The sequence below is a fragment of the Mustela lutreola genome, chromosome 13 (genome assembly GCF_030435805.1).
Source record: "Mustela lutreola isolate mMusLut2 chromosome 13, mMusLut2.pri, whole genome shotgun sequence".
In the NCBI taxonomy this organism is placed as follows: domain Eukaryota; kingdom Metazoa; phylum Chordata; class Mammalia; order Carnivora; family Mustelidae; genus Mustela; species Mustela lutreola.
In genome coordinates this window covers 30,772,487-30,784,916 of record NC_081302.1, presented here as the reverse complement: position 1 = coordinate 30,784,916, position 12,430 = coordinate 30,772,487, and the positions used below count along the sequence as shown (strand labels likewise).

Below are 12,430 nucleotides of genomic sequence, written 5' to 3'. Positions count from 1 at the left end.
CAGATACTGTGACGGTTCACAAGGGCTGTGGGTGAAGTGAAGGCAAGATGCTCTCTCGGGAAACAAGGGACAATCCGTTATAACGCTTTTAATGTACTATTTATGGACATAGGTCAGTATCTTTGTATCAAAGTATGGTAGGCCACGGGTATCTCACCAGAAGCAGGGCTGTCTTGAGGTGGCTGAAGGGTCACAGAGGGGTACGGCAGAATCTCCTTCCCCACGGAAGTGGTAGATCCCAACAAGGAAGAGCATCTGGGGCTAGGGGACGAGGAGGGTTAAACGGCGTTTAGAGTGATGTGCTATCGCGGGGTAGGACCAGTCATTCCTCCATCCCTGTCGTCCTCACCGCACCACCACCGCCAAAGGAAGATTCTCTCATGCAAATGTTTGCGGTCAGCTAGTCTGGACCCTGGGGAGCGGCGTGAGAGTTCCGTGCTAGAGACTCCAAAGAATGGGCCCAAAGCTGGATTTTTTGTTGGTGGTGGTTTGGTTTGGGGGGTCGTTGCGGAGCGGAGGTCGGAAAATAGCTCCAAAGAAGGGGTGAACTTTAAACGCAGACGCGGGGCCAGAAGCACGGGCATTCTGGGTCCGTTTCTTAAAAAGGAGGCTCCGAGGCCCGGATGGAGCGGGAGCGGAACCCAAACGCCTTCCTGGTCGGCGAAGCTAGAAAGTCGCCACCGTGCAGGCCGCAGTGGACAGGAAAAAGAAGCGCGCCGAGGGGCTCCGCTCCCTCCCACTCAGGCGGGCGACGGGCGTCGCGGGCCGGGGAGAGGGCGGGGCCGGCCGGACCCTAGGGGCCGAGTCCCGGGTTGGCGCGGCGCGGCGCGGGGGCGTGGCTCCGCGCATGCTCAGCTCGCGGGCTGTCCGCGTCGCCAGGCTCGAGAGGCGCCGGAAGCACCGCGAACCGCGCCATGGTGCGGGAGGGGAACGCCGACCCGGGGGTCGCGAGGCAGCGGGCCGCGGGCGCGGCGCCAGGGTGCGCGCTTTGGTGCTGGGCCCTGGCGCTACTGTGGCTGGCGACAGCCGCGGCCGGCCCCTCCCGGCGCCAGTGGCCCGTGCCCTACAAGTGAGTGCGCGCGGCGCGCGGGCGGGGCGGGCGCGCGCACAGCGGGGGCTGGCGGAGAGGGGAGCCTGGGGCCGAGAGGCGCTCCCGGCGCGGTGGGAGACGGAGTTCACCCCGTCCGAGTCGCCGCTGCCTGCCGCTCGCCGCCCTCGGGCCTTTCTTCGTCTCCTCTAACACTTGAGCAAATTTCTAGGTGATGTAGGCTCAGGACAGTCCCTAATCAGGGAAGAAACGGGGAGTAATGTCATATTATTGAGTGACTTTTAGATGCAAGTAACCGACTGTTTGAAGAGTTTGGGGAGACTTTAACGCCCTGCACGCCGTTAGTTATCGTGAGCGCGTACCCGTTGGCACAATTTACAGCATAACCTACTGGCCTGGGTTCTCTGAGACTGACGTTTTTATCCCCCAAAGTCACGTGTCCTTGGACCCAGGCACCCCCGGAAAGTTGGTGACCTCGTTTGTCCCCCGTTTCCAGTCTGCGTGTAGGATGTGGTCCTAAGACCAGGATACAGACTGCGAACCTGTGACGCTGATTGGAGCCTCTGACGTAGAAGAGGATTTACACGGCTTAAGACGACCAGGTGGTTAAACACACCGAAAGAAAACGTGTTGTTCACAATCAGGCAGGGCTTTTGAAAACGCACAGCCATTTGGGAGGACAGAACAGTGAGTGGGGTGTCAGGTGAATGTAATGGTCAGGAGAGAACTCTGGGTTCCAAGCTGGGCGCCACCGTCACTAGCTGTTCCATACTCCGGATCCCTGTGACCTCGGGTCCCGAGTGAGCGGGAATAGTAGCAGCATTTACCCCGGGTTTGTTAGGAGGATTACATCTAGTAAATGTCAGCTGTTGTCAGGCCTCGATATTAGTGTTTTCTGCTCACTGAAAGGCTTGCACCACTTCCTTGTTTTGCTTGAGATATATAAAAAGAGAAGTTTGGGGTTTCTTGGGGAAAAAATTCAATAAAAGGTTCATAAGAAGTAAAAAAAATTAAATGTTCAATAAAATAAGGGATTGTAAATCCAAAACTACTTGATTTAAAATTAGGGCAAGGTATGGACTATAACTCCATGATTCTATAAAAGTTTCTAATCTCAAGTGAATATAATAAAATTTAACTTTAATAAGCTCATACAAATTATGCTTTTGAAATTACCCTTAAACCTACAAGAGGTTTAGCTGTGGCCAAGTGAAAACTATATAGTTATGTATTTGTTAAAACCAGATGAGCACCTGTAAAACAGGTAAGAAGTATACCTGAGTCTTATAAACTTTGTGTGCGGTGGGGGATATTTTTGGCTAACATCAGTATTCTTCTTAAAATAAGACATTTTTGTTCCTGTGTTAGGGTTAAAAGAAAACAGATCTTTCTAAACCCTTAGAGATCCAGGATTCCTCGAGGGTAGATGGAGGCAGCCTCCTTCTTTCATGGGTATATTCTAGTGCCACATACGGAAGGTGATCGGGGTAGGTACTACTACTGTCCACACCCTAGCCCTATTGCCACGGCCTTCTCTGGGGTATTCTGGTTACATTATTACAGTAATCTCCTACCTGACCTCAGCCTTAACTTCCCTTCTCTCACTGCTGTCCTCTAACTCATAGAATAAGGTTTGTTTTGTGGCAAATCCAGTCAGACCAGGTCTACTAAAAAATCCTTGAACCTCTCTGGGGCTCACTCCTCGCCAGTGGCCAGTCGTAGCTTCCAGGGCTTGCCGATCTTGCTGCGTCAGTGCAAAATGACAGTCTCTGCGTCCCTCTCCTGCCGGGAAGGCTGGATTCCTCATTCATAGTTTTATTTACTTGCTGTCTTATAATACTTAATGTTTCCTCTATTTTTGTGTCCTGACCTTCAGAAGTATTTTAAAACCTAAACCAGGTCTTCATCTCTTTCTTTCCCCTCCTCATCTCCACATCAGGTAGAAGTGATTTCTTTTTTGGGCCCATAGGACTCTGAAGGGAGCATCATTTTAATTTTGTTTTCCTTCTTCCTACTATAGCGTCTGACTCATAGTAGAGCTTGAATAAAATTGGTTGAAAATAGAAAATATATTCTATTTAATCATATTTATTTTGGAATCATCTTAACATGGAGAGTTTAGATAATTAAATGTCACTTGAAAAAACTACTTTATTCAGTAAATATTTGTCTACTAAATAAGACCTGATCTGTCAACATTTTAAGATACAGCCCCCATTTTCAAGAATTTCACAATGGGAGAAGGAAACTAAGAAGCATGCATTTAGCAAAGTGCTCTTAATGTATCATTTGCTATCAAAGCCATCATTGCTGGGCACCTGGGTGGCACTCAGTGTCTGCCTTCAGCTTAGGTCATGAGCCAGGGGTGCTAGGATCAAGCCCCAGATCAGGCTCCCTGCTGAGTGGGGAACCTGCTACTCCCTCTCCCTCTGCCTGCTGCTTCCCTTGCTTATGCTCTCTCTCTCTACTAAGTGAATAAATAAAAATAAATAAAGACATCATTGGCATTTGTTCACAGGATAAAGAAAATGTTTAAACACCATGGGCTAAAGTTTTGAATGTTTTCTCTGAAAATGTTACATGTTCTGGATTTGAAAATGTGCAAGAAGAACCACATTCCTATTAGAATCTAAGTTAGTGGTTTCTTTTTCTCTATTAGACGCTTTTCCTTCCGTCCAGAACCAGATCCTTATTGTCAAGCTAAATACACGTTCTGTCCAACTGGCTCACCTATCCCAGTTATGAAAGGTGATGATATCATTGAAGTCTTTCGGTTACAAGCCCCAGTATGGGAATTTAAATACGGGAACCTCCTGGGACACTTGGTAAGGCTGCATCTTGATCTTATAACTTTGGTTAATTAGATGATTTATTAAGTGGATGAGGGAATAATTGCCATTCAAAGGGCTAATGGGAGATAATGTTTAATTGGTGTTCTTCATGGTAAAATGAATAGTCAGTGGGGTGCCTAGGTGACTCAGTTGCTTAAACATGTGACTCTTGGTTTGGGGTCAGGTCATGATCTTGGGGTCATGAGATCCAGCCCTGCCTCAGCTCTGTGCTTGGGGGCAGACTCGGGTTGAGATTCCCTCTCTCTCCCTCTGCCCCGCACCTCTCTCTGAAGGGCACCTCTCTCTCAAGGGCATGCACGGATTCGCAAGCTTGTGCACATGCGCTTGCTCTTTCTCTTTCTCAAATAAATAAAATCTTTAAAATGTGTAGTCAAAAAATATTACCGTATTTTGTGACCCTGACAATAAATGCAGTTGCTCTAATCCTTTTTGATTGTCCTGTATCCATACCCCCCTCCTGTACCCAGCTCTTGGAAAGTAAGAAAGGAAGTCCAGAGGAAGGGGCAAGGCAGGTGAGAAACATTTCACTTCCAGTCCCTGCTGTGCACATTTCTGCTAGGATCGCTCACCGCTTGACCCGCTAATGCCCCTGCAAAGTATATAGACTGCCTGAGACTGTGGCACGGAGCTTCTCAAACCAACTCTAAGGAAATTAAGAGCATGTCCATATAGCAGACATCCTTACTATCTGAAATAGGCAGCAGTGGTCAAAACCAGAGTGGAGGGGCACCTGGGTGGCTCAGTGGGTTAAAGCCTCTGCCTTCAGCTCAGGTCGTGGTCCCAGCGTTCTGGGATCAAGCCCCTCATCGGGCTCTCTGCTCAGCGGGGAGCCTCCTTCCTCCTCTCTCTCTACCTGCCTCTCTGCCTGCTTGTGATCTCTGTCCGTCAAATAAATAAATAAAATCTTAAAAAAATAAAAAATAAAAAAAAAACGAGTGGAATGGTGAGTGCTGTGAAATGTGTAAGCCTGATGATTCACAGATCCGTACCCCTGGGGCAACTAACACATTATATGTTAATAAAAATAATTAAAAAAAAAAAAAAAAAACAGAGTGGAGGAGAGCCTGGAATTTGAGGAGCCATAGAGTGGACACAAGAATAGCAACATGGAAGAGGAATGGCTGAGCAGTTGTTCTACCTGAATGCAGTTGTGGTATATTAACATTTTCTCCCATTTGGTTCCTGGACCAGTAGGTCCTTCACAAATGCTTTTATACATGTATGGTTTTTACACAGAAAATTATGCATGATGCCATTGGATTCAGAAGCACTTTAACTGGCAAGAACTTCACAATGGAATGGTATGAACTTTTCCAACTTGGAAACTGTACATTTCCCCATCTCCGACCTGAAATGAATGCCCCTTTCTGGTGTAATCAAGGAGCTGCCTGCTTTTTTGAAGGAATTGATGATATTCACTGGAAGGAAAATGGGACGTTAGTTCTAGTAGCAACCATATCAGGTAAGTTTCAAAAAATATGGCAGTATCTGACGATTACATCAATATCCAAATGAAAAAAAAATTACTTCCATTGAGACATTTCAGTCATGTTCTACTCTTGATGTCAGTTTACAAAATGTACTTCTGGAAGCAATAACTTTTGACCCAAACTATTGCCCATGGCAAGTTCACTTTTAGGTGATGGATGGTGTCTCTCCTCTATTCCATGGGGTGGGGGGGAGAATGAATTTTCTGCAATTAAATTGGACTTAATAAATGAAATAGTGGAAGAAAATCCACAAAATGCTTGACAAAATAACTGATTAAAGGTCCTGTTCACTGTATCTGGAAAAAGACTTAGTGATGATACCATATTTTTATGTCAAGAAGTATTAATAGCTGTCTCTCATGGGGACTTAACTTGGCTCAGCGGTTCCAAGTGCTTTATCTATATATCACATCATTTATTATCATAACCACCACCCCCCGAAATAGATACTGTTACTCTGCCTCCCCCGTCATTTTACAGATAGGGAAACTAAAGCACGAAGTGGGATTCCAGCCCTGGCAGTGAAGCCCTATTGACCATTTTCTTAACGACTTCACGCCATTGCTTCCCAAAATATGCATGATCTTACAGACTTGAGGCTCCTTGAGCAATTGAAATATTTTATCTCTAACATTTTTTTAGATTTTTTTACTTTTGAATGTATTGGAAAGTTGCTGAAACACTTAGAATTTTGCTTCATGTGTTGTGTTGTTGGGTAGTGATGAAAAAAGTTCAGAGCTTTCATCAGAAACTGGTGTGTGACCTTGGGTGACCTTTTACTTTCTTGACTCATAACCTCATGTGTAGAATGGGGATGAGACTATCATTGGATCCTAGAGGTAGGGAGCTTGCCCAAAGGATTCATAGAGCTCTGCATTATAATTGTTGCTCTCCTAGAAAGGGAATAATCTGGAAGGAAAGCCCTGTTTGTGATAAGAATTTTGCAGTCAATCACAAGACCTGAAGATGTTAACATGCTTTCTCTTTTGATAGCTCTTCGCACAGCATTTTGGATTATGTTATCTGACAGTTCAGTGAGGAAAAGAAAACACTCTTCTTTAATATGTAAGGAATTGAGGGTCAGCCAAGTAGCATGATTTACCAGTCTCTTAGATCACAGGTCTGGTTGTAGAACCAGGGATAAAATGTCATCTGGGGATCTTCTAACTATAGTCCATGCTGTTATCTGATCTTCCTTACTGCTTTCTAATTGATATGCCCCAAACCATCCCAACAATATCAAAGTCCATTTCTCTTTTAACTGTGCTCGGTGTTCATATTCTTTTCATTCCAGATCAGTTACATTTCTTTCTCTTACTCTCTGAAAATCCTGACAACGGTATATGATATGAACAAATGATCATTATTTCATGTAAAATAGTTTGTAATATGCTAGTACTTAAATCTTTCAAGTTATCCTTCTGCTTTGTGATTAATCCTGTTCATTGATGTTTTCTCATGTTACATAGTGTTTTGAAGTATTCTTATCTCTTAATTATAGCAGTGACTTTTTAAAGTTGAAGAACACTAAGAACAGTATCCCCAGTTCTAAGAAAACAGGCTTTATATTATTCCACACTTTTAATTCCATAAATTGATCAAAGCAGCCACTCTTCATTTTATAGGACATGAAGTATTGATTTTATAGACTCAAGTTTGAGCACTTAAGAAAGGTTCACATAAGGTAACAAGGTGAAATGTTGGGGCCAGGCTCTATTAGACATTGTAAATGCTCAGAGGAGGTTGTAACCATGCAAAGTATGGCGTTCTGTTAAATTTTGGGAAGATTAGTGTGGTACAAGATGTTAGGAGAGTGTGAGACGTTCTGGAATCACATCCACAAACGTGACTAAAAACATTTCCACTTTAGTTCTTCATTGTAAGAATGGTTAGGGGATGGTTGTAAGCAGGACCCCAATAGCTACAAGTAGAGAGAGAAAAGGGAAATAACAAATATTCAAGGAGGATAGGGCATAGTAATTACTTTCTCTTGTAACATTAGTAGGCCAGCCTTCTAGAGTAGCCGGTCCCCCGGCTGCTGTTCATACTATATGCACACTGTGCTGCATGTGACAGAAAAATTCTGCATGGCCCCCTCCTCCATTCTTAACACTGCCTTTGTCCCATTCACTTTTACCTCTTCCTCAAATTTTTCCTTGTTTTCTTTTGCCTCTGAATCCAAGAGTTGTTGAGTGGGGTAAAGAGAGGGCTCCTGCATGTATCTAATTTTGCTTTTGACTATACTTTAAATGTTTATAGAACTGGTATGTAAGGCTTTATACACTTATTATAGCTGATGTTAACGATTCAGAAATACCTGGTGCCTTGAAAAATAGAATAAAAATTGGCTGAGCTTGGACTCCTATTGTGAGATGCAGGTTTGGAACTAGTAGTATAAATAATAAATAATTAGGTAAATAAAGAATAATAAAAACTATTATTTATTTGTGCCCTTAATCATCAGGTTAGAACATTTTCATAAAACTATTTGATTCGCTTTGATGCTTACATAGGTAATTTTTTTTTTTAATAGGAAACACATTTAACGAAATGGCAAAGTGGGTAAAGCAGGACAATGAAACAGGGATTTATTATGAGACATGGACTGTGCAAGCCAGCCCAGAAAGAGGGGCAGAGACATGGTTTGAATCCTATGACTGTTCTAAATTTGTGTTAAGGACATATAAGAAGTTGGCTGAACTTGGAGCAGAATTCAAGAAGATAGAAACCAACTATACAAGAATATTCCTTTACAGTGGCGAACCTACCTATCTGGGAAATGAAACATCTGTTTTTGGGCCAACAGGAAATAAGACTCTTGCTTTAGCCATAAAAAAATTTTATTACCCCTTCAAACCACATTCGTCAACTAAGGAATTTCTGTTCAGTATCTTGCAAATTTTTGATGCAGTGATTGTACACAGAGAGTTCTATTTGTTTTATAATTTTGAATATTGGCTTTTACCTATGAAATTCCCTTTTATTAAAATAACTTATGAAGAAATCCCTTTACCTAACAGAAACAAAACACACTCTGATTTGTAAAATTTTAATTCTACTGCTCTTTTTTTCTGTTACCAGCATGTGTTTTTCAAGGGGTGATTACATTTGTGGATTTCTTAGGCCTTTCTGTCTTGGAGCAGAAATGCACCTGGGCAGAACTGCCACCTATCATCTCAGGACTTTTCTTCAAGAGAAGCTGAAACACTGCGTTGGCCAAAGTGAGCACATTAGGTGACCTTGATTGCAAACTCCAAGCCTCTGCTAATAAGAATTATAGTTCGTATCAAATACGTAGGATCTTCGGGTCCTGTATTTTTTTAAATTGTGGATATGGTGAGCCAAGATTTTTTAAATACCCTCAGTGACATTCATGATGGGAGGTACTTTTTTCTGGTATGGTAGTTAACGCTTTTTCCTTATTTTTTGGTAGTTTAGACTGACTTGACAGCTTTTATAACTTTGGGGACCAGGTCTAGTAGTTTGGTTTTGTTCTATTCACTTAAAGACCAATTTGGACACCCTAATTGCTGCATTTGTGCTTCCGGATGAAGTACAGTGTTAAAGAGCACAAGTTTCCAGCTAGCATTTTAGAATTAGCTAGTAACTGGCATTTTGTGATTTAGGCAGATGAGCATTTCTGAACCTTAGTGTCCTTATCTCTGTGATGAGTCGTCTTGTCAGGATTGTTGTAAAGGTTGAAGCCATATATGTTTGTCATAGGAAAGTTAAAGTAAATGGTTGCTATAATGATGAGTCAAAGAATAAAGTGCCATCTTTGACTTGGCCTAATATAGTTTACATGCCAACCTTTCATGGGTTTTATGGTGATACCCTAGACTTTGAGCTGGCAGTTGAATGCGTCTGCAGTTCTTTAAACACAGGGGACACAGAAGTATCAGACTGCAGATGCACCTGGGTGAGCAGGCACCCCCTGACTCCCTTACTCCTCTGGTATTCCTTCCACTCAGTAGAGATGCCAGCTCAGTAGAAGAGGGTACACTTCTGACAGGGGACAGGTTTTTGTCAAGATCTCCAAGTAGCTGTGCTTCCTTCCATTTAGGGCCATCAAACAAGGTTTCAAACCCTAAGTTGGATGATCAACTGAACACTACTGTTCATAGGAAAAACACAAGTCAGTAAGATGGTGAAGCAGAGACAATCTGTTTAACACATAAATTATGTTATTTAGTTTCTACTAACAGTTGAGTGCCTCTTGAGAAGTTAGGTACATTATCATTGAGTTCTCTTAATCCAGATGATTAAATTGGGGCTTAGAAGGTTGAATGACCCTTCCCTGGCTACCCAGTTAATGGTAACGGAGCCATATTTGAACCAGTTCTGTTGACTGCATGGCAAACATTATGAAGTGAGGTTTAGTTGTTTTCCTCAGACAAGTGTCCATACCACAGGTTACCAACACTAGGTTACTACAGATACCAAAACATTTTAAAGCAACTTATTGGAGTAATTTTGTTTCTGTTGAATCTAATAAAAAAAAAAAAGGCTTGTACTTTGTATGTCTTTTATTTCATTTGTCTAGGAATTCATTTTTATTGACTTTTTAGGCACTACAAAAAACCCAGCCCTTCACCACAGATAGCTTGAGAAGCACTGCATTATTTTGCTTACTGCAGCACAAAGGCAGTCTTGCTCAAATACATGGGAAGAACTTTGTTTCACTGCTTACCATTTGGCCTATAAACTCATATTAATAGTGCCTAAACATCCCTAATTAAGTTTGTCCCTTTAACCTGCTAGTTTAGTTGTCTTCAGAGTGTCACAGATGTGGATCTTTGCATTATCTCCACCTAGTGGCTGAATTCGGGCAATGCCAACTTTTACTGGATTTTTAGGAAAATTGATCTGGGAAAACAGAATTTTGTTTTCTAGAACTACATTGGGCAAACAAGCAAAAACTCCTGTGCCACATTTGTGTTAACTCTAAAGCACAGAACTTGGTTCTGTAGCAAAGACAAATGAGGACATCTGGATGTGGAACTTGAATTTTAAAGCAAGATTCTAGTTTAAAAAAAATCAGTATTTTTCAGTTCCTAAGAATATTAACAAATCAAGGAATTCTCTAAAAATAACAGGCAGACTGGGTGACTAGAGAAGAGCATAAAAATCCCATTAGTACTTAAGAATTTATCAAACTTGTCAACTGTACTTATAAGATGAAGTAGGGCTTCTGGAGTGGAGATTGAATGAACATGCTTTCAAAATGTCTAGGCAGGAATTTGCTGATTAAATTTTGCTGCCCTTTGACCTACTATATAACTTAAATGTGATTTCTATTTTTCTATTTGTTATGAATATATAAAATTTCCTGTTAAGACTGATTTAAGGCTTTGGAATAAATATATTCCCACTTATTAATTCTGGTTCAGTGTTAAGAAAGTATCCCACAAAGTGTCATCAAATATATTTTAATAGTTACAGGGGAACAGTCAAAAGGTTAAAATACTATTTGGAACCCTTGATATTGGCTCCTTTGAAATCAGGGGGAAAAAATTTCTTTGGAAATTGCATCTAGCTTTATAATCTGGTCTGGTGGTACTTAATGAATTTTGGGGGGGGGACTTCATTTCCTTTAAGATCATTTATTTATTATTTTTTAATTTATTTGACAGACAGAGAGGGAACACAAGCAGTGGGAGTGGGAGCGGGAGGAGGCATCCAGCTGAGCAAGGAGCTGGATGCTGGATCCCAGAACTCTGGGATCACAACCCGAGCCAAAGGCAGATGCTTATTAAGGGATGAGCCACCCAGGTGTTCCCCCCCCCCGCCCCCGCGCCTTTTTAAAGGAATTGTTGGTATGTTATACAAAGAACAGTGTTCCAAAAGCACACACACATTTTTTCCCTGTTCACAGCCAAGGCAAACGGGCTGGCCAGTTTGTTTCCAGCATCTTCCTACTTACCCGTCATTGTCCAGGTAACTTCCTGTGCTCTCAGATTTGCCTATCTATGTTTTCTCCCCACTACTTAATAAAGCCTTTTACTGGACTGATTATTCTAAAGAAACGCTCTTGGTTCACTTTTGGAATAAATGGTTTTGTGTCTATTGTGTCCTGTATGTCCTTGTGTTTAAAGTAGAGTTGGGTGTCACAAAGCAGGTAAAATTTTTCTAGCTGCTTCCTAACAGTAAAATCTCAAACTGAAGCTGGAGTCTGCAAAGACTGTTCCATTTTGTATGGGGTACAGATTACTTAACAGCTTCTTAAAGGACCTAGTTCAGGCCTGGAGCCTTCTTCACACCAACCCCTCCCCTCCCACTTATCTATTCTAACCTTTTCTGTAAATATAAATATTTCTTTAAATGTGTAAATTGACTTATCTTTAGTCGTGCTCATTGTTTTTGTTTTGTTTTTTGTTTTTTTCTGGTAGTATTGTTAAAATAGCCCAGATTACCAAGGGAAACTGAAGTTATTTTCTGGAAGCTGTGAAGACAGGAAATAAAACAATCTCAATAGTTTAGCAACTATTCTGGTTGGGACAGCTGGGTGGCATGGCACAGACCATTAAGCATCATACTCAGGTTGTGATCTCTTAAGTCATGAGATTGAGTCCCAGGTAGAGCCCAGTGAGGCTCTGTGCACAGCACGGAATCTGTTTAGGAGGGCTCTTTCTTCCTGTGCCCCTCCCCCCAGCTCTCTCTCTAAATAAATAAAACTTAAAAAAAAAACCAAAAAACTATTGTGATTGTATGGATTTATAGAAGACATTTCTCTATGAAAAGACTACCTGGGTTTAAGGACTTTTATGAATTCTGTTTTAAGGGTGCCTGGGTGGCTCAGTCCTTAGGCATCTGCCTTCGGCTTGGGTGGTGATCTGGGAGTCCTCAGATAGAGCCCCGCGCTGGGCTCCTTGCCTACTTCTCTCTCTCCCACTTCCCCTTGCTTGTGTTCCCTCTCACTGTCTCTCTGTCAAATAAAATCTTAAAAAAAAAAAAAAAAATTCTATTTCAAAACACCTGTTTTATAATTCTTCTAAAAGCATAGTCTATTCTTTTTTATTTAACCATTTTCCTTACACAAT

General features: G+C 42.1%; 1 protein-coding gene across 3 annotated transcripts; it reads left to right on the top strand.

Moving 5' to 3' along the window:
* Window positions 1-848: 848 nt before the first annotated feature.
* Window positions 849-9,903, top strand: CLN5 (CLN5 intracellular trafficking protein). 3 transcript variants are annotated; one of them, XM_059144717.1, is made up of 6 exons: window positions 950-1,069; window positions 1,545-1,650; window positions 3,708-3,873; window positions 4,368-4,412; window positions 5,137-5,362; window positions 7,924-9,903. In XM_059144717.1, the coding sequence occupies exons 3-6, from the start codon at window positions 3,790-3,792 to the stop codon at window positions 8,433-8,435; spliced, it is 867 nt and encodes a 288-aa protein (XP_059000700.1). In that variant the 5' UTR covers window positions 950-1,069; window positions 1,545-1,650; window positions 3,708-3,789; the 3' UTR covers window positions 8,436-9,903. The 3 variants fall into 3 exon arrangements, with proteins under 3 accessions (XP_059000698.1, XP_059000700.1, XP_059000699.1); XM_059144716.1 differs by having other exon boundaries at window positions 998-1,069; window positions 1,481-1,650; XM_059144715.1 differs by lacking the exons at window positions 1,545-1,650; window positions 4,368-4,412 and having other exon boundaries at window positions 849-1,069.
* Window positions 9,904-12,430: the final 2,527 nt, after the last annotated feature.

Bases quoted from the DNA above. Each gene is read 5' to 3' on its own strand.
- CLN5 (XM_059144715.1), top strand. From the start codon at position 915: ATGGTGCGGGAGGGGAACGCCGACCCGGGGGTCGCGAGGCAGCGGGCC. The intron at 1,070-3,707 runs GTGAGTGCGCGC...TTTCTCTATTAG, and splicing joins CAGTGGCCCGTGCCCTACAA to ACGCTTTTCCTTCCGTCCAG. The intron at 5,363-7,923 runs GTAAGTTTCAAA...TTTTTTTAATAG, and splicing joins TCTAGTAGCAACCATATCAG to GAAACACATTTAACGAAATG.